This window comes from Melanerpes formicivorus, unplaced genomic scaffold (genome assembly GCF_026170545.1).
Source record: "Melanerpes formicivorus ecotype bairdi unplaced genomic scaffold, bMelFor1.0.p_v2 SCAF_39, whole genome shotgun sequence".
Lineage (NCBI taxonomy): Eukaryota > Metazoa > Chordata > Aves > Piciformes > Picidae > Melanerpes > Melanerpes formicivorus.
In genome coordinates, this window is record NW_027142391.1 from 4,839,219 (window position 1) to 4,865,596 (window position 26,378).

Sequence of the window (26,378 nt, forward strand, 5' to 3'; positions counted from 1 at the left end):
TTCTGCCCTGTGGAGTAATTTAATTTCTGCCTTCCCCATGTGATGGCATTAATGAAGTAATGCAGTTTTATTAAAAACTTCTTGTACTGTGTGAAGATGTGTTCTAACTTGAATTAAGCATCTATAAGTATTTTTACCAACTCTGGAACTTACTTTAGAGGTGAAATCCATTTGCTTTAAAACTGCTTGTAGTTCTACCTTTCTGGCACTGTGATTGCAACCCTGCAATTAGCATTTCCTGGGGTATGGGGTGTATAGATAACCAGAAAAGATGATATCAGGATTTCTGGGCCATGCATGGTGAGTTGTGCATAGTAGAGCTGTGTCCATGTTAACTCTGGTTCAAGGTAAAAATGATTGCATTGAGTCAGACCAAAGGTTCACCTAGCCCTGAATCCTCTTTTCACAGCAGTGGCTGTAGCAGGTATTTAGAATACAAAGATAAATCAAGCATGTAATCATGTTTTCTCAGTATAGTCTTCCTGGTTCTGAGAGTCTGTGCTGCAGAGGCTTTCCTAGCCAGGGGTGGTAGCATTTTACAAACCCTTGATAACTTTTTCATTGACACTTGTCAAGTCTGCTTTTCAAGTCTGTTTAACTTCAGTACTGATAGTATTCTGTGGCAATAAGCTAAACTGCCCAGTTGTTTCAGAGACACCTTGGAGTTTGGATTGTGGGTATCAGGAGTAGTTTCCTACCAACTGAAGTGCTCCATTATTTGGATGCTGTAAGACTTGAACAAGTATTTTGATAATGAGGATGATTTTACTGGTGAACGCTTGCTGGAGATAGTAATATCTACCCTGAAGGCTACAATTGTTGATTCCTCTTCTTCCTTAGTGTGCCCTTTAATCAGTAGATATGCAAGTAGTTACTGAGTTTTTATTTCCTTTGGGAAGAGGACTTTCCCAGGACTGCAAAATGTTCTTGAAGGTGGTTGGGTGCACCCTTTTCTTTGGCATTGAGTGGAGTGAAAGTCGGTGTGATATGGCCCATCACACCTATGTTAGTTTTAATATTGTGAATGGGTTGTGGCAGCAAGGGTTGACAGCTAGAGAGCCCAGCTCTGTAGTATGTGGTAGCTAGCTCTTGCTGAAATCTAAGTAGCTGTGTCTTTACTGCTAAAATTATCTTTGCTAGGTTAAGCCTAACACATGCTGCAACCAGATCTTCATTTTGGTATTGGCATCCCTTCTTTCTGGGAAGAAAACCAAGTAATGAAAACAAATATGTTTGTACACTTCAAAGAACTGATTCAGGTGACAGAAACTTTTGACTAGAGAGACGGGGTGCAGGTGTTATTAAGTGTATATCCAGTTCTGGCTTTGAAGTGACAGCTTTCACAGGGGGAGGAAATTGCAGAGCAGAAATTGAAGTTATGAGATAGCTTTGAACCCCCTTAATTTTGTCCCTGTCTTGAACACAATGGCTGTGAATAATGAAGTATAATGCATTAGTAAATAACTAAATTCTATGTTTCTCTTTAGAAAACCCCCACAAAAAGGATAACTTGAAGCATTCTTGGCCCTTTTAACTTTCAATTTGTTGACTGCACCACAAGCAAGCAGAATGTCGGGGGCTTCAGTGAAGGTGGCTGTGCGGGTCCGGCCCTTCAATTCCCGAGAAACCAGCAAAGAATCCAAATGTATCATCCAGATGCAAGGCAACTCTACCAGTAAGTTTATTTTGATCTCCTGAGGGAGTCTTTATCACTCCTCTCCCTTCCTGGTTAATCCTCTCTTTTTTTTCTGTTGATCTAAACTGAGTGCTGTGTACATTATATCATCTGGAATTCCCTTTTTAGGGGATATTCTGAGGCTGTCATTATCTCTGAATTTGACTAGAAAGTTTAAATCACAAGTATTTTGGTTTCATTGCAGTTGTTTATGGTGTTTGCTTGTGATGAGAAAGCTTGGAATGCCAAAGTGAAACCCCCTTTGTTGACTTCAATGTGTGGTAATATCACCGATTTCACAGACGGATATGGGGATAGGTTGCAAACCACCGCATGAGAATTATGGTGTAACTCCTTCCTAGGTCTCCTGCTTTAGTTCTTAGTGTTCTTATTTTGTAGTCTGTGCCTTTGCTCAGGGGCATTATTTGAGTGAGAAAGCTGAGGGCAAAAGAATATCAAGTTTTATTCTTTCCAGATTAGATATCCCAACAATGGCAAAATAGCAGACTGCATGAAATCATCTTAGAATCATAGAATCAGTCAGGGTTGGAAGAGACCACAAGGATCATCTAGTTCCAACCCCCCTGCCATGGGCAGGGACACCTCACACTAGATCAGGCTGACAGAGCCTCATCCAGCCTGGTCTTAAACACCTCCACGGATGGGGCCTCACCCACCTCCCTGGACAACCCATTCCAGGGTTTCACCACTCTCATGGTGAAGAACTTCCTCCTCACGTCCAGTCTGAATCTCCCTACCTCCAGTTTCATTCTATTCCCCCTAGTCCTATCACTACCTGATATCCTAAGAAGTCCCTCCCCAGCCTTCTTGTTTGCTTACTAATTTGGAGAAGACTCTTAGGTTTCATTTGGAGGAGGAGACTTTTCTATGGGAAACTAGATATGGAGGTACCATTTCTTGATTGGTTTTTATGTGCTGCTTATGGCCAAGGCAGTGTTGATACCATTTGCTTCAGTGTTGTTGCTCATGTGTGGACTAATAGCTATACCTATAAAGTGCTTTTCTTATGGTAGCTTTTCGTTATTGGGTAATCAAGCAGAGTCATCTTGTCTGTAGTTGTAGGAGGTAACACTCTGAGAGTACTGAGTTACTTTGCTGGCTGATTAGTTGAGTATTTACTCAGCCTTGTTAATACAAAGGAGGCTCCTCCCTTTTTTTTTTTGCCAAGGTTGTTCAGCCTGTTGCAATGGAATTTAATGGTTGTGGTCACTTAAATTCTATTCAATTTGTATGGTTTTGTTGGAGGAGAAGTGTCATGCAGGAGAGAGCTTACTTTTCAGTGTAATAAACTCTTGTCTTCAGACTTTTTAGGGGTTGGATTTCAATTTTTTCCATTTAAAATAGTGGGGGTAGGATTGTTAAGCAGTCATCTCATGTAGAGACAGGTGCTCATACCTAACATTGCCTGCCAACTTTCAAGACCAAACCAATGTAGAATGGAGGAAATGTAGACTCCGTTAGGTGGTATTTGTTACAGAGATGCCATCAAACTCTGAACTACAGCAGCATCGCTGGGTGCCACTGCAGTAGGTTTTCTTGCTGCCATGCCATGGCAGTGGTAATTTCAGATGTTTAAGATTGTTGAACTCCATGATTGACCATGAGAGTGGTGAAACCCTGGAATGGGTTGTCCAGGGAGGTCGTTGAGGCCCTGTCCCTGGAGGTGTTTAAGACCAGGCTGGATGAGGCTCTGGGCAGCCTGATCTAATGTGAGGTGTCCCTGCCCATGGCAGGGGGGTTGGAACTAGATGATCCTTGTGGTCCCTTCCAACCCTGAATGATACTATGATACTATGATTCTGTAAGAACATCTTTTTTGTGGTACAACAACAAGGGTGACCATCGAACCTCTGGCAATCTGTGTAGGCAAAAGACACTCGTTCCATTTCTGAATGACAGAGCTGCACTACAAAGGTATTTAATGTTTTCAAGAAACTTCATTGGCTTTCAAAAGGACAAAAGTACTTCCTGATTGATCCAGTTGGGAATTTCTTTACAGCTTTTGATATATTTTGTGCTCTGGAAATGTTGTAATCTGTAGTCTTCTGTTTTGAGTCCTGTAGCTCTGATGCAGGATGGGTGATACGACAGATGGTCAGGTTTAAGTCATCAGAGGCCATTACAGACTGTGGGAAAGGAATCATCAGTCGCAGTAGTTACACATTCTTACAATCTGTGGGTTATTTTTTTCTCTCTAATTCCCCCTTAGAACAGAAATACAGGAAAAAAACAATAGAGAAGTAATTTTACTCATGGAACAGAAGAGGATTGCAAAACACTTCTTATCAGTAAGACACTGTTTGTTGGGGGAAAAAACCTGATCAGAAGTCTTTTCTCCAAAGAATCTTCCTAAAAATGTTGTCTGACACATGTAACTTCAAGCTGAAATTCTTCTGGTATACTTTTAGACTACATGTTAGACTTGAGGGCATAAGTACTGTCACTATTTCTGCCAAGAAGTCTTTATTTTTATGATCTCTCAGTCTTTGCAGCCTTACAGTTGCATTATTGAACTCATTATTAAAATCTGAACTTGTTGGCTAAAAGCTGGCTACAGAGAGTAACATTAATGTGTTTGACTCTCATATCTGATGCAGCAGTTTCAAAATAAAGGTACTTGAATGGTAATTCTAGCCTTTGGAGTTCCTGCTTCATACCTTCAAATGTGCTGGTGAAATGATCGAGGCTTAGCTATCATATCTCTGAGAAGGTTATTTTTTCATGTGTGGACCAATCAAGTTGATGGGAGGCAAATCTGAGAGGCTGGTGGTATGTTGGGTAGTGACTATTTTAAGACTCTGAGACAGTTAAAGTTCTCTTATCTTGGAATTAAAGCCTAACGGACTATTGTGATGAAGAGGATTGATGAGGCAGTGTGAAGTCTGAAAGCTAAGAAGGGATTTTGACTGTTCCTTGAACTTTAATTCTTGATGTGTTGGTTGGCCAAGCTATTCTACAAATACTTTGTGGGTCCTGAGTTTAAACTTTGTCCAATTCTGAGTTTTCTAAGTGTATTGGCTGATCTAGGGAGAGACCATGTTATAGTGTTGGAGTGAAACTGAGGCAAAGTTTTCCTGGGATTACTTTAAGGAAAACACTGTAGAGCTACAGAGAATAAAGTGTACCACAAATGTACTCACTGTAATGTTTTTTTATTGAATGTATCAGAAAAGGAGTGTTCTTTGACAACCATAATAAGCATATTCTTGAGGTCAGAATGCCACCAAGGTTGTTGCCTGACATGCTGCTGTTGTTTATCATTATTTGTGTGAATTTGACTATTCATAGCTTCTGAGATTGCTGGTCATTCACAGTGGGCTTTCCAGAAAAACAAAACATCCTTCTGGGTTAGAAAGCTTATTCCCAATTTTGTAACTTGGTTTAACTTTGCCTCAGAAGCAAAACAAGTATAATTTTGTTGTGGTCTTGAGGTCTCCTGTAGAATTAACTTGTTATCCTATCTGGCTTTTATGTAATTTCCTCAAAGAAAATCAAGGCCTTTAATTACAAGCCACAGAAGCTCTTAATTTCTCAATGTTTAGAAAACTGACAGTGTAGCTGAATACAGTTCTGTGTATGTTTTAATCTCAGAAAAAGAGAGTTGTTACAAAGATCTTTAACCCACATTGTTAAGAGAAGTGTCTGTGAGTAATTTGGACTTGCTTATCCTTCCAACAGAAGAACAGAATTGTCAGTCTTTCTGCTTTCAAAATATATGTTGAGAAATTGAAGTTCTGCAGTCCAGCTGAAGTCACATTTACTTGGCTGCATTAAGGGATTGGTATCTTGGCAGGCAGCCTGTGCTGCTCAGATCTTGTCTAATTGCAGATGGTATCCACTGGAATGATACTGCTAGAAGTTCTTCAGTGGAAATGGGAGAAGTAGGGAGAGGAGGATAAAAGGTAACAGGAATTTTTAAAGACAGGAGGGGTTGAAAGCTGCAAAATCCTTCTACTTAAGCTATTTTGGAAATGCAGAACACTTTCCCGAAGTAATTACTAATTAAAAAACCCTGCTAAAACAGTAACTGAGTGGGGGTAATGTGAGAAAAGGCCATTGTTGGGTTTTATTATTATCACTTAGGATGTTAAGAAATGTAAGATCTGTTTTCAGAAGCACCTGCTGTGCAAGTGGATTTAATTGACCTTTGATTTCTTTTGGAGTTATGCTCTGAACAGCAGATCTATAGTGACTGTTGTACAGAGGTCACTAGGAGACAGGAACCTGCACCCCGAAGTCTTAGGCACAATGTGCTCTCTTGTGGCTGGGCGCAGTGTAGCTATGTGTGCAGCTATAGTCAGTTATATTGGGGTTCCTGGGATAGGAGAGCAAAGTCTGGGGGCTAGGAGGCTTAATGTTGTTGATTAATTCCTTAGAAAGACCCCTGTCTAAGCAGTCCTTACTATCAGTTAGCTTGACACTGCCTAATGTGTTATTTGTATAATATTCTGCTTATTACAGAATGTTTTCAAGTGAAACTTGGCATCAGTAGACTTTGAAGCTGCTTATTGTGGTGGTGGTGGTGGTGGTTTATTGATAACATCTCACCTAATGCTGAAACAGATTGAAATTTCTGAAATGTCTCTTTTTTATCTTCTTCTGAGATAACTTGAATTTTCTCAGTTTCAAATAAATGCATCTGCCTTCACATTTTCTTTACTGGGTAGGTGGTTTATTATTATGCTTTAAGTCAAACTCACAAGCAGTTTCTGAAATAACTAATTCAAGACTAGATGATGGTTGTTGGCATGTCTGAGTATGTTTTGTCTTTAACTCCTGCTTTTTCAGGGTGTTCTGTTGCTTTTTCATTGAATGATTTACACAAATGCATCTCGCCCACAGTGTATTAATTGCTTATTGCCTGTCCGCTTCATTAGTTACTGTTTCTGTGGTGAGTGGGGAAAAAACTTCTGCTGTGTAGTACGTAGGATGAAAGACAAGCTATAGATCCAAGAGCATTTTGTGTGTCAGTAGTTCCTGTCCTCGTTCTTGTATTGGGTTATGAAATATAACAAATATAAACAAGGTTGGTGGCTGCTGCCTTGCATTATTGAAATGAGAAACTCTAAACTCTTCTGTGCCTGAGGACTTCCCTGCTGGTGTGTGTTTTCTGGATTTTTTTCTTTTTAGTTAGTTTTTGCATGCTAGTGATTGGATAATTCTGTCTGTATGCATAAATAGTACCACATTAAAATGAAGCAGAGGTTCACAAGACATTTAGATAATCATCCCTAGCTAAGAGTCTAGCCAGCTTGGTTTTTTTAAGAGCCAAATAAATAATGTAGAAAACTAAGCTAATGAAGCTGGGGAATAAGGAAGTAACCTACTTGAAATATGTCTTCTGCAATTAATGACACATTAATTGTGCAATAGATGAATGAGAATAGGTTTTAGCATCTTGTGGGTGGCAGGTACAGAGTGAAACAAAGTTCTCCAACTGGTTTATCTGAGATTATTGTATGTTCTGGTTTGCCATAAACCACAGTGCACAGTGCACCTGCGCAGTCTAGATTATCTTGAAAGATAAAAACGTAGCTGGATCCTCAGGACTGAAAATTACCTGCTTGGATTTTATCTTGGTAGCAGTCTCTGTGGCTCAGTAATGTGTAAGGTTCTTTTGTGGACTGCTTAAGGTATGAGATGTTTCATGGCAATGGGCAGAGTGAAGTGATCCCATCTGCCAGTAACAATAGTCACAGCTGCTGCTGTAGACATATGGCAGTTAGGGTCTCAAGCAGGCATCCTTGGCATCAGAAAAACTTCGTCAGGCATTCTTGAGTTTGTGGAGCTTGAGGAAAAAAATGTTTTTCTTCTGTTTGTTTGCTTTCTCTCTAAAGGTTTCTAAACCTCTAGCCTAGACCTGAGTAAGTAGATTTTTAAAAGTTAATTAGAGAAGCATCTCATTTGAGTTCCTTTCCTGTCTGGATTTTTTGTTTAATTTCTTTTTTGTTTTTCTTTGAAGATGTGTCCTGCTTTATGCATTTGTTCTGGAGCAAAGTAAAAACGGGTGGGAAAGCAGGACTTCACTGGAAAGGCTTCTAATTTATGTCATGTGTCTAAAGCAATGAATCTTAAAATATACTAAAATTGCTGATATTTGAAAAACCTCTTTCAAAGAAGCTTAATCCTAGAGGGGAAAGAAAGTATGACTTGCTGTCCTTTTTCTTTCTGATTTCATTTTTAACTCTTTTCTTAATGAAAAGACACACTGAAGGGAAAAGTAACCCAGTTGTGTGTGTATGCCTTCAGGAGAAGGGGGTTTTGCTGCAGTAGGATTCTGTAAGCATACTTTGAATAGTTTCACGAAGGAATTTGTATAATGGAAATAATCTTTGCTCTAAATTACTGATGAGAAAAGTCCTTGTGAGAAACTCTTGTTATTTAATCTAGCACACAGCATACAAGTAGGTAGTAATGGGAATTATGCAGCATATGCTACATAGGTAGAAAAGGCAAACAAAAGAGTTCGTTGCAGTTTTCACTAAATAACTACTTTTTTGTTTTGTTTTGAAATTCTATTTAAAGAGTTATTCCAGAAGTGGAATTTGGGGAGTAATTCTTTAGGTTTTATTAGTGGTACTGAGTCATTCTAAGAACAGGAGCCATAAAATGGTAATAGGTAATGCTGAATGCAGACAACAAGCAGGCCTCACTTATGAACATTAGAGCTCTTCATGTATTGCAGGAATAAGGATTTCTGTTGCTTATCTGTAAGCCTGTCTCACTGTCTGAGTGCCCTACAGTACTGCCAGTTCACATGTGGTTTTTTTTTTACAAGTCTTGAATATTTTTTCTGAGAAGAAAAAAAAAAAGTAATTTTTTTAGATGCTTGGTTTTCCTTTTAAAGCCTTTCTCATGATTGCAGAAAAAAGCAAGTTGAGAAGTGTTAATTTGCACACTGTTGGGGAGAAGAAAAAAAAAAAAAGGATCTGTTGTGGAAGATGACTTCAGGGAGATGGGGGAAGATGAACATTTAATGATTTCTAAATGTTAGAGGTATAAATAATAGGCCTGGAGCTAGACCGTGGGATGGTTAGGATGTTCCCAGACTACATTTAAAAAACGTAGGGAGTTAGTATAGAACTGTAATAGAGAAGCATCGTTTTACAAATGAACCCAGAAAGTTTTCTGTCCAGAGTGAGCAAATTGTATGAAATCCCTCAGAGTTAGTGCTCAGTGGCACTGCTATCAAATGCTTAAATAATGAACTGTTGTTCCATATGCCAGTAAAAGTAAAGGAACTGCTTGATTGGGAACTACTGGAAGAGTTGGATATTTTCTCTACACGAATCCTTTAAGATACCAAGATTGGCAGAACCGATTCTTTGGGATTCCAGTGCTATGTGATGACCTTTTAATGCAGTGCTGGCATGTGTCTGAAGGACAAAATGGCCTTTGGAGAAGGCCATAGGCTCTTGGACATGTACGTAATCAAGTGAAAAACGGGGGTGAAAGGAGAGACTGTTTTACCTACCTACCTAGGAAAGAATTGAGCTTAATTCCAAGTGCTTAGCCAACTGTATACATAGACCTGATACACATCCTCTGCAATAGGACATTTTCTGGTGATCAGCTGACAGTGGAAATTTTGGAGTGGCTTTGGCTCAGCATTTCAGATAGGTAGAACAGTATGGTTTGACTAGCTACTGCTTGGTGCAAAGCCTGCTGGCATGCTGTTCTCCAAGAACACCAGCTGTAGAGATGGTATTTATAGCACTTGGATCTGTAAGAGCAGCTGAGGATGAGAGCGGCTTTCTAGCAGCTTCTGTGAGCAAGCATTTGCCTTGCTCTGGTGCTATTGAGCCGAACTCCCTCCCCCATCCAACCTTTCTCCTAGTACAGGGCCGAAATTCCTCAGTGGGGAGAGAATCCGGTTGAATTCCAAATGAGCTGTTCTTAGCTTCTACTTGGTTTCCTTCCCTTTTAATGATTTGAAAAATGCAAACAATGCTTTGAAAAGCAAGCACTGCTTCACAAGCTGGAAGTGTCCATTTCCCTTCATTTATCTCTTATAATAACAATCCTGAAAGTCAGTCTCACAAAAACAGTATAGCCATAGATCTGATGGCAACCTATGCCTCGGAAAGAAGCCCATGTTAAACGTGGCTTTGGGAACATGTTTCACGTTCCAGCAAAGAAAGAATGCCTGCTCCACCCTGCTCTGGGTAACGAACATGTTCTCATTGTTGTCATTCCACTCTACAGATGGTGCAGATATATTTTCCAGACCCCTGTGTTTTAAGAGACTGTACTTAATATTAATTTGGGCTTGTGGAGTCAATTCTGAAAGGCCTGGATCTTCTATGATGGTTAAATTGATGATTCAGACATCATAAAACTGCTGCTTATACTGCTTCAAAGAGGGTTTGTAGAAGGCACAGAAATGCCTTATTTGTGTTTGTTTCCCCAAATGTTCCTCCTTCCAAAGGTCTGTCTAGACAACTACCATATTTTTAGGCAGAAATTTTCAATTCCTTCACCAATGATTAATGAGAAGTGAAAACAGGAGAGTGTCTTTTTAACTAGCTGTTATCTCAGGATGTGTTGGCATTTGGTAGGAATGTGTGTGGTGTGTAGGTTACAGCTGCCACGAGGAGAAATACAGAGGCTGGTGTGAAACCTCTTTCGTGAGATGAAACCTAATTTAATTTCATATATAGAAGTAAAGGAGGCTTTGTGCCTTCAGCAGTGACAGATGCAGTAGCAATATGGGGATGGAAGATGTAAAGGACAAAGCAGGCTGTATTGCACAAAGGATGGAAGTTCAGTTTCAGTTCCATACCTGGCTTTCACCATTATTGGGTTTTATTTCTGACTGGCAACTGATGGATTTATTTTTTTTTTAATATTAATCTGTCAGCCTGCCTCCTTCCCCTCAGCACAGACTGTATAGCAGCTAATCCAGGATTTAGCCCAGGTTAATTCTGTCTGCTGGTGTTTATCTGAAGGACAAACTGCAGTTAGCCCGTTCTTCACTGGAGCACCCTGCAGTGACTAATATGTGGCATGTCTCATGGCAGAGTGCCCTGTCATATGACTCTGACTGCCAACAGAGGTGGAGCTGTTCAATCCACTGACTTGACTTGAAATGCAACGAGGGATAAGAGAATAATTTGAGTCCTTAGCTCTTGTGTGCTTTGTGCTCTGTCTCTGTTCCAAGAGTTTATGAGAAAGAACTGCTTGTATCCCCAGATACTGAACTGCAGATAATTTCTAACCTGCAGAATTTGTGGCACGCTGAGGACCAGTGCTGACTGGGATGAAGACAAATTAGTCTTGGACTGCAAATTCAGTATCATAATCTGACAGGAGGTTTAAGTGGTTAAGAGGTAGTTTTGGTCATTCTTTGTGCTTGCAAAAATATTTATGTAGCTGAGCAGATGGGAATGGAATGAGAGGTTGATCTTGGCAAAAGTTGGCTTACCCCTTTTTTTTTTTACGATTACTTTTATTTTTTGCTCCTCTTTGTAGGTTTCCCACTGTGTGTTTACATGGTTAGTTTTAATGGCAAATGGAAATGTAAGTCCAAAAATGAATGCTGGAAGTGGGAATGTGTTTGTGTGTTTGTTTAGGAAGGAGTGAGAAGTCAGAGAATATAGCTTCGACCTGAAAGCATCCTGGAAGACTATAGCTTTACCTCAGCTCTCTGTTGTGCTTCACACTCTGCTTATGAGTGCTAAATGAAGTGGTTATTTGAGGTGTTTTTGAATTTCAGTTTCAACTAATCAGGGTTGGATTGTGACCTAATTGTGACCTTCCAGTATCTGAAGGGGGCCTACAGGAAGGCTGGGGAGGGACTTCACAGGATCTCAGGTAGTGATAGGACTAGGGGGAATGGAATGAAGCTGGAGGTGGGGACATTCAGGCTGGATGTGAGGAGGAGGTTCTTCCCCATGAGAGTGGTGAAACCCTGGAATGGGTTGTCCAGGGAGGTGGTTGAGGCCCTGTCCCTGGAGGTGTTTAAGAGCAGGCTGGATGAGGCTCTGTCCAGCCTGATCTAGTGTGGGCTGTCCCTGCCCATGGCAGGGGGGTTGGAACTAGATGATCCTTGTGGTCTCTTCCAACCCTGACTGATTCTATGATACTAAATCAAAACAAATTGAAATGCCCGAAATGGTAATAGGGATGCAAAATAATATATATTCCAAAATACATGGGTGCTGTTTCAGTAGCAAAGTGATATTTCCAAGTTTGAAACACTAGCAAGGAATTCGATCTTCTAGATCTGAAAGGTTGAAAAGTGTATGTTATTTTCGTGCTAGCTGATAAACCAGATGGTGGATGGTACAAAAAAATGTTAATTAAGGAACGAGTAGGATAGACTGTGGAAGTGCCTTATGCCAAGAAATGAAGTTGCCTGTTTAAGGGCATGTTAAAATCCAAATGTTTTCTGGAGATTGATTGGTTACTGTTGATGCAGCACATCTAAAATTCCCTCACTGATTACACTCCTGTTTTCTGCTTGTGTTTTACTAGGTGGTACTGCCCTTATTGTACAGTTGTGCTGTACAAGGCCTGATAGTTAAAGTACATGGGTATTATGCAGTGATACAAAAGGTTACATGATTCAGTGTGAAGAAAGGTGTGTTTTTTTAAAGAATGTTGGTTTCTTTACCTTTTTGGTCAGTGATAGATGACACTCCTATGTTTGTAGTTAAAGGCATCAAAAAATTCTCCCCCAAATTTAAACAGCTATAAAGAATTGTTCACGTGGTTTGAGCTTCAGAGAATATATGGATTACGGCTGCTTAGGAGCTCCTCAGGTGGCTTGACACAACTCTGTATGGCTTTGCTATTTCACTGGAAGGAGAATGAGCTTTTGAAATGCAAGCTGTGTTTCTAAGTTGGGCTGGCAAACTGCTTCAAATGAAACGGTGGTGCTGCATAGCTGTTGTCACAGTGCTCTTTTGTTGGAGTTTTGTATCAATATAGGGCATATAATTGCTTCTGCTTATTCTATTTGCTTGCCAAGGTAGAAAACTGCGGTAGATGTTACGTTTTAAGGTGAAGCACATCATTATCAATGTCTGGAAATCCATAATTCAAATAAAGTAAAGTACTATGGATGTTTCTCTTTCTCATCTAAATCAACAATTTCTGGAGTGTGTTTTTAAAGCTTGAATATTCCCATGACTTTATGTCAGCCTTCCCTTCCACAGGTAAATGATGGGCATTAATCCAAACTGTGGTTGCTGTGTTGATCCCCAGAAGAGTTTGTAGACCCTGGAGTAGGAACATAGCATCTTCAACTTGTTTCATCCTTTCTGTGTTTGAGTTACACATGTAACCTTTTCACTGAAAACACAGTGTGTTGGGAGATTGGAAAACATCCTTTCCAGCTTCTGTTCAATGCAGAAACCTTAACTTGTGGAAAGCTGGAAGATTCCCCATGACCTAAGAAGTTGGCTCTTGATGAAGCAAGGGGCCTGAAAAAGGGATTGAGTTTCTCAGAAAGTGGCTGCTTAAGCAAACTCCAACTTTCAGAGTTGCTGCGCTGCCATACTGGTGGCAACTAATTATAGCTGCAGCACAAAGCATTAGTGTCAGTTTGCAAACAGAAGAGTTAATTGCCACATTGGACCTTTGAAATAGCAGATAAACAAATTTATTCTGTAAGATAAAAAGCCCATTAATGTGTTCCTGCTGTGATAGTCTGCCCGTATTGCCTTTCTCATTTCCTGAGGCTCTGTAATTAAAGCATTAGCTTGCCTACCATGCCCTGAGTCTGCTGTGGTGAGAGGAGATAGGTGATGACCTATTTCATGATGCACCAATACCATTCATTGTGGCCTTGCATGGTTTTAAAAAACCCAAAACCAAACAAGCTTTTAACATTTTTGTGGGTATTGGTGACACTGGACATACTCCTCTTAATTCTGTTTGTTTCCTTCTTGAGCTGAAAACACAGCTTGCTGACTAACGTAGTACAAAGATATCAGTGTTTCCCACTCTGTCTCATTTCTGCATGAGCATTCCTTTTTTTTTTCCTTTCCCTGTTTGAAGTATGAAGTTTTAGATAAAGCTTACCTGTTCTGTAAGAAGTGTTTTCATTTTAATTTCTTCAGAAACGTCCATTAGCTTCATTTAAAGGTAGCTAGATTTCATGGACTTGCTTGACCCTCCAAAGAAGATTCTTGGTGCAGTAGACACCTTCAAGTTAGATCAGTGACTTTTCAGTTTGAATTCCTGGTTTCTTAGCTGCTTCACCATCTTCTTTTAGGTGTCTTATCTCACATTATTGCTTACCTGATCACTTGGTTCAATTCAGACCACATCAGATTTGGCTGATGCTAGTAGCTACCGACTTGGTGCTTGGTGTTCAAAAAAAGAGAAAGTCCGATTGAAATCTGTGGAGGTTGTAATCGTATATTTTCGCAGTCAGCTCTGCTGGATTCATTTGTAGTTGGACTGAGAATTCTGTTAAACCAGTGATTCTGAAAATGGAGGATGTAGACTATGTGAGAAACAGGAATGGGAATAAATAGACTTCAGACTTGGACTGGAAGCTGAATCAAAAGGCTGTGACTGCATCACAGCAGTGAGGGACAGCATGCAGAGTTCCTGGCAGCCAGGAGGTTTTCTCTGACCCGTTCCTGCTGCAGTGGAAGGTTTTGGCCAGCCAGCTGCATTCCCAACCTCTGACAGAGCTGCCTTTCTTGCACATTGATCTCCCATTCCAGATATCCTTCTCCAGATAGGCTTTGCAAAAACATGCATCCTGAAAAATTTTCACAACAGTGAGCTGGGCATGGAACTTTGTGTAAAGGAGCTGAAAAAAGTTTGTTGAAGAACATAGCAAAAAAATGGCTTTGAAACAAAAAAAGGAGACAGAGTGGAACCACCTGCATAAATCATGGAGCCTGAACTTCACATTTCACAAATATGTTGGATTAAATTTAAGCTCAAAGCAAGTAGGGTGAAGGTGTAAGGGCAAGCTCATAGTGCCTTTCCAGATGCTGAGCCTGTTGCATAGCCAGAAATCTTCTTGTTCACACGTGGTCAGTGTGCCTTTATGCACAGTGAGCCATGTGGGGAAAAAAGCTGTTGTTCTGATTAAGCATTTGGCTTCTCTGCTTTCCTTTTGGAAGTGGTAGACTTCTCCTAGAGATTTTTAGCTTTTTAAAGAAACAATGGGAAGTATATTCAGATCAAGCTTGGTTTTGCATAATACTGAATTTTGTGCTACTTGTTCTGTTTTCTGTTTCTGACACAACAGAATCTTAGAAGGTAATTTAACTTATTTCCTGGAAGAGACCAAGTGCAGCTTTGCCAAGAGAAATGTCCTTTTTGTTTATAAGCTGCAGTATAAAAATGGCAAACCCCCCTTGAAGAATACTTATTATTTCACTGTTGATTCTAAGAGGCAAAGCTCTCTTTTGTTATTCCATTGGTGCCTTAAAGTAAAGGTGTACTGATGAGACATTTGAGCAACCAATGAGCATTTTTAGGTTGTGGTTAAACATGTGTTAGGTAGCAAAGATGCAGCTAAGCTTCTGCTTGTCTTGATCGGCTTCACAGTTTGCCAAGCTATGAGTTCCCCATTTCCAGGACAAGGTTGCAGATGTGGTGTATGAGTAAAGGTACTTCCTCCTCCCATGCCCTGGCCATGACTACTCCTCTCACAGAAACTCTATCAGGAGTTTGAGTTCAAGTGATTTGCTGTTAAGATTCAGCAAGAGAATGTGTATTGTTAGGGGTGATGCTGGCAGTAATACATCTCTTCATCTATCTGCTTAGAATTGTGTTGCACAGAAGATAGGAAGATATTCTAGTACATAGGAATGGGTTCTATTTATTGCTGCTTTTTTTTCCTGCTTTAAATGGTTAAATTACTTTCTGTTGAACTTGTAGCCCAAAATAATGTTCACTCCTATAGGTTGTTACATTGATCTAAAGTGGAGATGGGGTTTTATTTGTACTGCTTTTGGGGTAGGAACTTGTGGATACAAGGCATTTCTTCCTTACCTTTTAGACCTTCAATGTTAACTGAACTGGAAATGTGAAGCAGTTGAACTATAGCAGTCTGGAGTGCCCTGACAGCAGGGAACTGATTTAAGTTTAGGGCAGGGGAGTTGTCTTCTGGGATTTATTATTTATTCACTTTACCTTTTAGAACTGGTTTAATAGTGTGTGCTGTAGATGTGCTGCTGTTTGGTCAAAACTAGTAAAGGGAAACTAAAGCCGTATGAGATTGCTTAGGTTACCAGTTTGTTATGTGTTGATGCCCATGTTGCTATCCAAAGCCACAAGCATTTTTGTCATTTGATACTGGTGCAAGGCATATTATTCATTTGCCTTGCATGTCTGTCAGCATTTGTAAGGCAAGAATGTCAGCACAAGGTACATCCAAGTGAAACGGAGTTTGCTACAAGAAATTGAATAGCAACTGTTGCTATTTGCAATCCAGTGATCTTTTCCCCCACTGTAATTTTGGACAACAGCCCTGCTCAGGAACACAACATCTTGTAGAGGAGTGATTGAATTTTAATGGGGATTCTGTAACCACATTTTCAGAGGTTTTGGTGCCATGGGATGCTAAGATCCTGTCTGAAATGGTAAAAATTGTTAATCTTTATTTGTCATAGAAATAAAGGGAGAAGCCCCCATCTCCACAGCATAGCCTAAACTAGTATAAACCCATGAACAATCAGCATCCTTTTGTTTAGGATAATTGCTCTCAGGGTGTAAGTCATTCTCAGGAAGACTGTCACCACCTTTGGATAGCTTCTTCTGTGTAGATTTTGTTTGCACTTGCTGTAATTAGTGTGTTGCTCCCAAAGGTGGATTGCTGCTTTAGGTGCAGATGGGAACATGTAAATCTAAGGTGCTTTATCGAATTTTGATCCCCGCAAGAGTATGCCTTTTTACAGTCTGTCCTTACACAGATGGTGTTGATAACACCTGCTGGAAATAATAATTTTAGTATTTCCAACACTGTAGGGCTGAAAAGAAGAAAGCAATAGAGTGTTACTTCTGCAGCAAGAGCTGTTCTTGTAAATTATCCTCCTTGGAATACAGAATCTACAGGAGTTCTGTATGCCATTAAAATGCCAGCTGAATCCACTCTGCATTATTCTCTCCACCAGGCAAATATTGTAGGAAGCTGTTGCTGAGAAAGGGGGGAAAAAAACCCCAAACAAACAAAACCCACCTAGAACAAAAACAATAGCCCTGAAGGTATCTGAAAGAGCTGTAAGTGTTGTGAAAGCACAAGTGTGGTCAAATATTGAGGGAATTAGAGCAGCTAAATAAAGGAGCGTAAAGTGTGCAGAGGTACTAATAAAAACAGAATACAGATTGTTTTGCAAGGCACATTTATTCTGGTATTTGTAAAGTGTTCCATGGCCTCACTTACCTGAAATGTCTTAGATTCTTATATATGAATACCTTGGAAAGAAAATCAAGTCAAGGACTGTGAGTGCTGCAAAGGTAACAGGAGGTCAGCATTTTGGATGGGGCTTCCAAAGGCTGTGCCATAGGATCTATACACAGGCATTTTTTCATTCTGGCTTTTTGTGTGTGTGAACATCTTCACAGGGACATCATAAATTAGAGAAAAAGCACACAATTTGGTTGGAGGTCACTGTGGGATTCAATGGATGTGTACAGAAATAACTTTTTGTGGTGATTTGCTTGGTTCAGTTAATGTCAGTCCTATTAAAAATGTGCCTGTAGGCTTTGTGCAAGTGAAAGAACATTAAGTGCACTGTGCAGATAATCCCTGAGGTCTCTTTGGATCCAGGTTTTTTCATGTCTCCTTCCATGCCCTGAAAATACTGAGCTTCTTAAAGAAAATCCTTCTGCAATGAGCTCCTCTGCTGTGTAACATGTATTTGAAAATAGACTTCTTGTGGTGCTGTGAAATCACCAGAGATCCCTCAATTTTTTGTGTTTCGGATTTTCCTTCTTGCTAATACTCCTCAACTCCTAGAAGCCTGTCCCATTCTAAAAGCCAAGGGACCAGCATGATCTGCTTCTGGCTTTCTGTCCAACAGAAGAATTTAATTTAGCAGCACCATTCCTTCTAGGAATCTTTTTCTTTGAATTATTTCCAATAAGACCTACAGCAATACTGTGTTAGGAGTCTGTTGCTTTAGTCTCATTACTCCTGTGTGGTGCAGCAGCTCTGCAAGTACTCAGATTCACAGGTTAAGTTAAGGGTCAGCAAACTCATTAATTATGCTACTAAATGTCAAGTTAGCTAAGAATTTGGATTTTTTTTTTTTCTCATAGGTATTATTAACCCAAAGAATCCTAAGGAAGCACCAAAGTCCTTCAGCTTTGACTACTCCTATTGGTCCCACACATCGGTAAGCTCTTTCACAAGAGAATGATTTTGTGTTCAGGGTTGTTATTGTTGTCTGGCTTGCTTTAACTATATTTTCTGATCATGCCATCCCTGTCAAATGTTTCTGCTTTGTCTCTGTCCAACACTCATCAGGTTAAAAGCTTGTCATTGTATGTTGCCTTTTCCTGTTTGGGGCAGAGCAGAAAGCTAATCTCATGCAGTGTGGTGATAAGTTGTAAATATTTGACCGACTACTGAAAATATTCTCCAGCGGTGTTCTCTTCTAAACATTTTAAGGATGCCTGTAAGCCACAGTTAGTTGAGTTTTGCTCTTAGACAAGTGAAAACTACTCAAGTTCTTGCAGCTCAAGGAGAGCTGTGCTTTGGGTTCTGGTGTCATATCTGGACAAGTGAGCAGTGATACGTGTTTCCAAGAGCTGCAAAAGCAATAAACTCTCATCTAGCGCCTCTGCCCCACCCTCCTGTGAATTGGTGCTAAGGTCTTGCTGACTTCCTGTAATTGTTCTGTGGCAGAACTGTGGTGTTCTGCCCTCTGCCCCTCCCCTGCCTTATTTTCTCAAAAGCTATAGAAAGAAGGGGTAATGGATTTTCTAAGACTAGCTTTAGTAATTTGGATGATGCAAATAAAAATATTTCCGAGCAAATCTGTGGCAAACAAGATTGTTCTCATGATGGAAAGCTTGGATTTGTGCATCTCTCTTACTGAATCCTCCAGGGCAGCTGTGCAAGTGGTTTGCAGGATCAATCAGAGGAACATTCCAAACATAATTCCTGAAAATTGAGCAGATAAGCAGCATCAAGGAAAAAAAGTGATGTGATAAAACTTTGAGCCCAATATTAGAATGTTAGCACAGGAAAATTTTCCCTGCTTTCAGGAGCAACATTGCAGGAAGAGAGAGAATGCTAGATCAAGAGTAAGTCACTTGCAATGTGAAACCCACAAAATCAAGTTTCAGTGGCCTGTTGTCCTGTTATCTGTGCAATCTCTTCTTGTTTGTTCAACATCCAGCATCTGCACAGATAATCATGATAAGTTTTTCAAGTATGTTTTACCAAGGACTCTCCTCAGTGATCAAGAGAGAAAAATTGACTCTCTGAACACTACTTTTAATTTTCTTCCCTCACCTCCCTTCTCTCAAGCACTCTCAATCTCATTTGTTGGTGATCTTGCACAAAACTTTTCCAGCAGTGTCCACAGAACAGAGCTGTTTGGTTTCTTTGTGCAGTTTGTTTCCTCAGCATTGATAGAGCAATCCTGAAAGGGTTGTCATTGTCATTCTCCAGCTGGTAAGGCCTTGGGAAAAAGTTCTGTGTAAAAATGTGCTACATTTGTTTCTTCCTGGCCCACAAGTTAGAAGTGGAAAAAAACCCAACAGTTGTTTGAATGGTAGGCTAAGACTGTGTTTATGCTGTTCTCATGTCTTTTCAGCCTGAAGATCCCTGCTTTGCATCTCAGAGCCGTGTCTACAATGATATTGGGAAGGAAATGTTGCAGCATGCCTTTGAGGGCTACAATGTTTGCATTTTTGCCTATGGACAAACTGGAGCTGGGAAGTCCTACACGATGATGGGCAAGCAGGAAGAGAGCCAAGCAGGCATCATCCCCCAGGTAGGGCAGAACCCAGAAAGTGCATTTGCTTTGATAGCTTGTTCAAGGCACATCCTTGCTGATAGGCTCTTCTTAAATTGCAGTAACAGTTAACAGAGATCCACAGCTTGCTTCTGATGTGGAAGAAATCTGCTGTGGCAAAAGAGCTTTATAAGCAGTTTTCCATCTGTTATGTTGCTTTCATTGTGCTGGACACCCTTTTATTTTTTTTTCTACATCCTATTTCTCCACTTCCCCAAAAAGCTAGTAAATCAAGATGTCTTACTCACTGGATTTATTATCTCCTCCTTTGACTTTAGCTGGGACAACACTTGAGCACTTTGCGTTCAGCATTAATTCACAAGGTGATATTACTGACAAAGATGCCAGAAACAAGTTTCCCAAATCTTAAAAGCTGAATAATGGATCTTGGGAAGAAAGAAAGTTTATTATAACATTGAGGGGAAAAAAAATACTAAGAGCAACTTAGCACAGCTCTGTGTTACTTGCCCCCTCTGAAATTTATTTTTGACATTTGACATGAAATTTGAAGAAGCTGAGATACCCTCACAAGACATTTTGGCTGGCAACAATTTATGCTGTCGTCATGAATTTGGCATTCTATAGCCATTGGTTATGTGGCATTTGTTCTAAGCGGAGGCCTTCCTCAGTCCATAGTTCTCCAAGTCTGCTGAAAGACAACATGTTCCTCCACTCCCAAAATAGAAACCTGAGGTTGGATTTCAGTTTTAATAAACAAATACTCTGAACAGCTTGAGTCCTCATTCTCTTGCAGGTTTGCAGTAGACATTGGCTCTGTGCCACAGGTGTGAGTACAGGACACTGAGTGTTGTTCTCTGTTAATAGCGTGGGCATATGTACTGAAATAGTTACAAATGTTCTGGTGATTAGCTGAAAATAATGTTGAGAGCTGATGTGCTGAAGGACAGTGCTGTTCTGTCTAAGCATGCTGGGTTTATTACAGTAATATAACAGTGTAACAGGTGAAATGAGCTGAAAAATCTCTGTCAGGAGCTTTGTGTTATATTTTTGTTGTTGTAGTCTTGATATTCCCATTTGTTTTTCCAAAACCTTGAATACATACAAATTAAACAGTCTCCTAAAACCCCCTCAAAATATAATGATGCTGTAGATTTAATAATGCTCCTGTTATCTGCTGTGGTTTTAACACCAGATAATTCCCCTCCAATTTCACTGTGAGGCCTTTTCATAAAGGTACAAAATGATCTGTCTGTTCAGGGAGACCTTGCTGAACCTGTTCTTCTTCTTGTCACATAGACAAAAGGTACAACACAATCCTGTTCCAAGTAATATAGATTGTTGACATTAAATTCTTATGTGTTGGCAAAATTCCCTGTCTGGCAGTCCCTAGGGTGAAACTTTCTGATGCTTTAACCATGTGTTGACCGAACACTTCCGCGTGCATCCTTTCAACATTGCTTGTGTTCTTCATAATCAGTGACTTGTTTCTGTTCCAGAAACTTCTTTCTATTCTTATTCCTCTCTGCTTTTTAATGTCCAAATACATATCCATGGCTTGCCCACTCTTCAGTTCTTCTTCATGTATTCTCTTAATTTTAGGTTTCTCATTTCAGTTACTGGCAGACAGGCACTGTTGAGGTGGTAGGCTACTGAGGAGTATCCTTGATGTGAAATCCTTTCTGCCTATCGATTTCAATCCTGGAACTTCAGCACACTAAATAGACTGTGTTTTTTCTGTGACTAGGAGAGGATTAAGGACTTGAATTGTTCCTTTACTTCCAATTTCAATTATCACAGGCTTTTTCTAATTTTACAGTACAGAACAATAATATACTGTGTAAAGTAAGGTTGAATGCTAGTCATGTAGAATTGAGATTAAGTATCCTCTCAGTGAGGCTGTATGTGGTGATACAGCCCTTCTCTAAAGCCAGTTTAATGACATGTCATAGAAGTTACTTTTTAGTACTCAGTAAAGACAAATTTCTTACTGGGATTTACTCTTTCTAGCTATGTGAAGAGCTGTTTGAGAAAATCAATGACAACAGCAATGAAGAAATGTCATATTCTGTAGAGGTGAGTATGATGAAGGCTCAAAGGATATTTCTGTGCTGGACATCAAATTGAGCTTGGGTGCTGTTTTATGGCTCTTGCATTAACATGCTGATGGTTTTATTTTTAATTAAGCTTTGTGTCTTTTCTTGTTCATGGTTGAGGCAAATGTAAATAAAACCTTGCTGAGACTCCTTTTTCTCCACCAGAAAATTAATATGTAGCAATTTCAAAAGAAATGATGGACTGAAAAAAACTAAAGATGCATTTACAGATTAATGGATTTCTTATTTGCTGAATTAAAGACTTCATGTTTCTTGTCAGTTAACAGTCAGAATTGATGCCCTGCTTCACTGTGGGACTTGCCTAGAAAAGCTTAGTCCTGCAATCTTACCTGGAGTGGTACTAAGGTTGGTTTGGAGAAAAGAAAATTAAGCTGTGCATACAGAAGAAATTTAACTACTTGGTTTTGGTTTGATTATTTCTCCAAGCATAGATTTTTGTTTGTGAGAGAGAAAAATGAGTCTCTCTTACAATGGAAATAAACAAACAAATATCTGACAAGCACAGGAGGGAGACAGCTAGACAGGAATAGTGATGGAAATGTATAAATGGTGTATTCTGATCTCTTTGGGGTATAGAGTTCATTTATTTTTCCTGAGCTGCGCTTAAACAAAAAGAGATCTTCAATCTCTTAAGTTTCTAAAACTGCTGACATCTGTAATCTCTTCCCAGAATGCAAGAGAATAACTTACTGTCTCTCTTAATATTTAGTATCTTGACTGCTGCGGCTGCTAAGTACCTGTTGGACTAGGATAAGCCTAGCATCATGAGAAACAGAAGCTAAAGAATGCATTGGAAAACATTCTTAGCTTTATAATTTATTTCAAAGGATGCAGATTTAAGGTGACCATAGTTTGAGTAATTGTGCTGATGACTCAGGAATGCAGCAGGATGTGGCTACATCTTAAAATCAAAATTTGCTTCTGCACACGAGGAAATTAATTTTTCCCCCTCCTTAAGTTTGCTTTGGAGGTGCAAAAGAGCAGTTCCTTTAAGTAGACCGCTTCTACCATTTGTCTTGTTTGCCTTAGTAGAAAGACAGCTTGGCTGCTGTGTCATATTAAAGCTGTTAAGATGACTGGGAGCTCAAGTGTATGATTTTTAATTAAACACCAGCGTTTTTTGACATGGTTGAGGGATCTATACATGGATGTGTTGCCTGCAGCTTATGTTGGAGATCTAACACCTGAGACTAGTGACTCTTGCCTTCTGCAGTCTCAACTGTCTCGTGCTGTTAAATGAACTGAGTCACCTGCTTCCAGTTTTCCTGTAGTGGACTGGGGGAATTTTTACCACTGGCACTCTGAAATGCTGCTGACCTGCTTGCAAAGGAAGCCTTAAGAAACACTAAATTTTACATGCAACTTCCTGTTTTCAGGTGAGTTACATGGAGATTTATTGTGAGAGAGTCAGAGACTTGCTGAACCCGAAGAACAAAGGGAACTTGCGGGTGCGAGAGCATCCTTTGCTTGGACCGTATGTGGAAGATCTGTCCAAGCTAGCGGTCACATCTTACACGGACATTGCAGACCTCATGGATGCTGGGAACAAAGCCAGGTTAGTGATGGCAGCATGTTTCATGTTTTTATCTCAGTTATGGGGATCTGTGGTACATAGCAGCAGAAGTAAAATATCTTCCTTGATGCATTGGCATTTTTAATAAGACCCACCTCACAGGAGGAGTGGTATTGAAATATGCACTGCTATGTCCTGTGAAAAGGCTGAAACTGATTTGTGTGGTGAAATAGTGCTGCACCTTGTTGTATAGATGTTTAAAGCCTGTAACTGAGCTTGAGATGAAGTATGTAAATAATCATAGCAGCTCTTAGTTCTGCCTTCATTGTGTACTGTATCACTGTCTTGGAATACATAAATATGTGAACAGTCTCCACTCGTTCAAGTGGTCAGGACTAAAGCTGCCATTCTAGCTTAGTTTCTGGTTCATCAGTAGCTGTTTTCATGTCAGCTGTAGGCTCTATTTACTATGTGGGGAAGACTGACATAAATGCTGCTCATTCTCTTAGGTGTCTGAGTGTAATGTAGATTATTGATTACATGGATTAAGGAAGCTCTGTTTAAACTGTGATGAAGATGGGAGTAACTCGGGAGTGAAGAATCAAAGGGTTTGTTAATCTTTTTCAGTGTAGCTTGGTCTTACAGGACAGAATATCAACTGTACGACCTCTTGATCTCATTCCTCTGCAATGAACTGCATTCAGCCCTGCAGGTCATTGTTGCAGCATAGAGGCTACTGTCTTCAAACCATATCTACATCTCTTCATATTCTAGGACTGTGGCAGCTACCAACATGAATGAAACCAGCAGCCGCTCCCATGCTGTGTTTACAATTGTCTTTACTCAGAAGAAACATGACACAGAGACTGATCTTTCTACAGAGAAGGTGTGTCACAGATGTTTTCACAGATCTCTGCAGTGACTTAATCTTGCTGGCAGTATGATAAGATGAGAATGAAATTAGATTTTTGTGTCTTCTGTTTTGTTTTCTTCTTGTCTTTTGAGTATGAGTTTGCTGTGTGCCTTGACTGAGCCCTTTTATTTGTTATGGAGCTTTCTTTGATTGCAATTCTCAACTCTAAATGGGGAACGTGTGCAGGAGGACAATATATAGATGTGGGAAAAATATGGCCTTGAAGACTGGGTACTGTGGGGAGGGTATATGAAATAAAAGAAGTTAATCTTCCCCAGTCTTGTTCCCAGAACTTTCTGTGGTTTTGCTTGTCAGTGCAAAATATTTGCTTCGTTAGTTCTTTTCTTTGGGCATTGGAATTGGGGTGAGCGAGACTTAGGCACTTCTTGGAATTTGCCTGTTAAAAGGAGGTGCACTCTTCAGAGTGGAACAGTTTTCTGGCTTTTATTATTCAAAAACAGAGGCTTTGCATGCAAAAGTAGCTAAAATACAGGTAATGTTCACGTTTCTGACTGTGGACTTACCTGAAAAAAATGATGTATTGAAGACATCCCCTCCCCAAATGATGATGCCCTGTGAAATTATCATTGTGACATGCTGTCTGTAGCTTTATTGTTGGTCCCCCTAGAGTCAGGAAGAAACACAAGTTTCTCTTCCTTTGAGATTCTTGTGTTGTCTGTAGCAGTACAACTTAATTTCTTTTGGCTTCTTCTGCTTTCTTCATGTGAGACCTCATTCTCCCTTTTTAGGTAGAGAACTGTGATACTTAAACCAGAACATAGTCCCAGACACCTCTTTTATTAAATAGGAGTCTTTGACACTTGTTAGCTCAGATAACAGCTTCAGGCTAATTGCTTGTGAAAACTTTGAGTGTGGTTTTACATACACTAGGGTGATTATTTTTTTTTCAGACAGAGTTCTGCTCATGCCATGGAATCCTTTTGAAGCTCTCTTCTAACTCTAGCTTACCAAGAACTGACTCTTATGGGTAATGTGCTCTCTCTTCAGGTCAGCAAGATCAGCCTCGTGGATCTCGCTGGGAGCGAGCGCGCTGATTCGACTGGTGCCAAAGGAACCCGATTAAAGGTATTGATTGATACAGGGGGTCTGAAAGACAGGGAAGCAGGTGTGCAAGCATCATGTGAAGTCTTTAGTTGACAAATAATAAGTAAAGAAAGCACTGCTATTATAAATTTGGGAGAGAGTTGCAAAACTAAAGGCTTTTTTCTTTTCTTTCCCCCTCCCTGATGATAGATGTGACATTTGACTCGTTTAGTCTATGGAGGTTAATGGTCAGAATGTTTTAATTACTATATAACACTGGATTCTGTTTTTCAGGAAGGAGCAAATATAAACAAGTCTCTCACAACTCTGGGCAAAGTTATTTCAGCTTTGGCCGAAGTGGTAAGTACAGCATTGACTTACCTGCAACAACTTTTCCAGAGCTACAAAACAGAGACAGTAAAAGCATGGAGTAGAGCAAAATGATTCTTGACCTAGCATTCTCAGCCAAACTAGTTGTGTGTGTTTTGGAAGATGAGCAGGGTTGATAATATTCTGAGAATGTCATGCAGGGCGGTAGTAACTTTGTTTGTTGATAGATTGAGCCATTGGTTTATTTAGCTGTGAAGAATCTCTGCATAAAGAAGCCTGCCATTGTGTAGAAGACAAGTTCATGTAGCAAGCTTTTAGTTCTGCTGAGCAGTAGTTTTATGTGTAGTTGAGAAATAATTTATAATTGCAGCTTTGTTGTTAAAAATGTAAGAGATAGCAATGCAGTTGATGCAGTGGCAGGACTTCATACTGAGTGGAGCTGAGTGAGCATTGGTTGATCCAGCCATAAACTTGCAGGCTTAGAAAATTACTTTGCATTTTAGTTTTGTACTCAAGTACTATTAATAAAAAGAACAACAAGTAAATTATTGCAGTTCCTTTTATTCAGTTCTCAACACATTGGGCAGGTTGAATATCTTTGAGTGCTTTTTAGATTTATGGGTTTCTTTTTAATGAAAGCAGTTCTCATTCATTGGGCTTCTCAAGAAAAGAAAATGTGATCCAAGATAATAGGAAAATTCCCTATAAACTCTGTTAAGCTCACCTTGTATCTTCTTCCTCTTTAATGCTTTCAACTTAGGATAACTGCACTAACAAGGTACGATGGTCTGAGTAGCAGCGGATGTTGTCTTTTTTGTCTGCGTGTAAGGTTTCATTCAATTTGGAATCCAACAGTAGGGATCTCTTA

General features: G+C 39.8%; 1 protein-coding gene across 25 annotated transcripts in view; it reads left to right on the forward strand.

Annotated features, from left to right (window-relative positions):
• KIF1B (kinesin family member 1B) overlaps positions 1-26,378 on the forward strand; it is a 92,968-nt gene that overhangs the window by 4,112 nt on the left and 62,478 nt on the right. For 16 of the 25 annotated variants that reach the window (XM_068158365.1, XM_068158369.1, XM_068158368.1 and 13 more), the window contains exons 2-10: positions 1,488-1,675; positions 17,930-18,006; positions 19,435-19,614; positions 21,604-21,669; positions 23,087-23,265; positions 23,998-24,109; positions 25,145-25,222; positions 25,475-25,540; positions 26,271-26,288. In XM_068158365.1, coding sequence (XP_068014466.1) covers positions 1,570-1,675; positions 17,930-18,006; positions 19,435-19,614; positions 21,604-21,669; positions 23,087-23,265; positions 23,998-24,109; positions 25,145-25,222; positions 25,475-25,540; positions 26,271-26,288 — 882 coding nt within the window. In that variant the 5' untranslated portion in view covers positions 1,488-1,569. Of the gene's footprint in view, positions 1-1,487; positions 1,676-17,929; positions 18,007-19,434; positions 19,615-21,603; positions 21,670-23,086; positions 23,266-23,997; positions 24,110-25,144; positions 25,223-25,474; positions 25,541-26,270; positions 26,289-26,378 lie in introns of those variants that run through there. The other 9 variants (XM_068158390.1, XM_068158392.1, XM_068158387.1 and 6 more) reach the window with 2 other exon arrangements.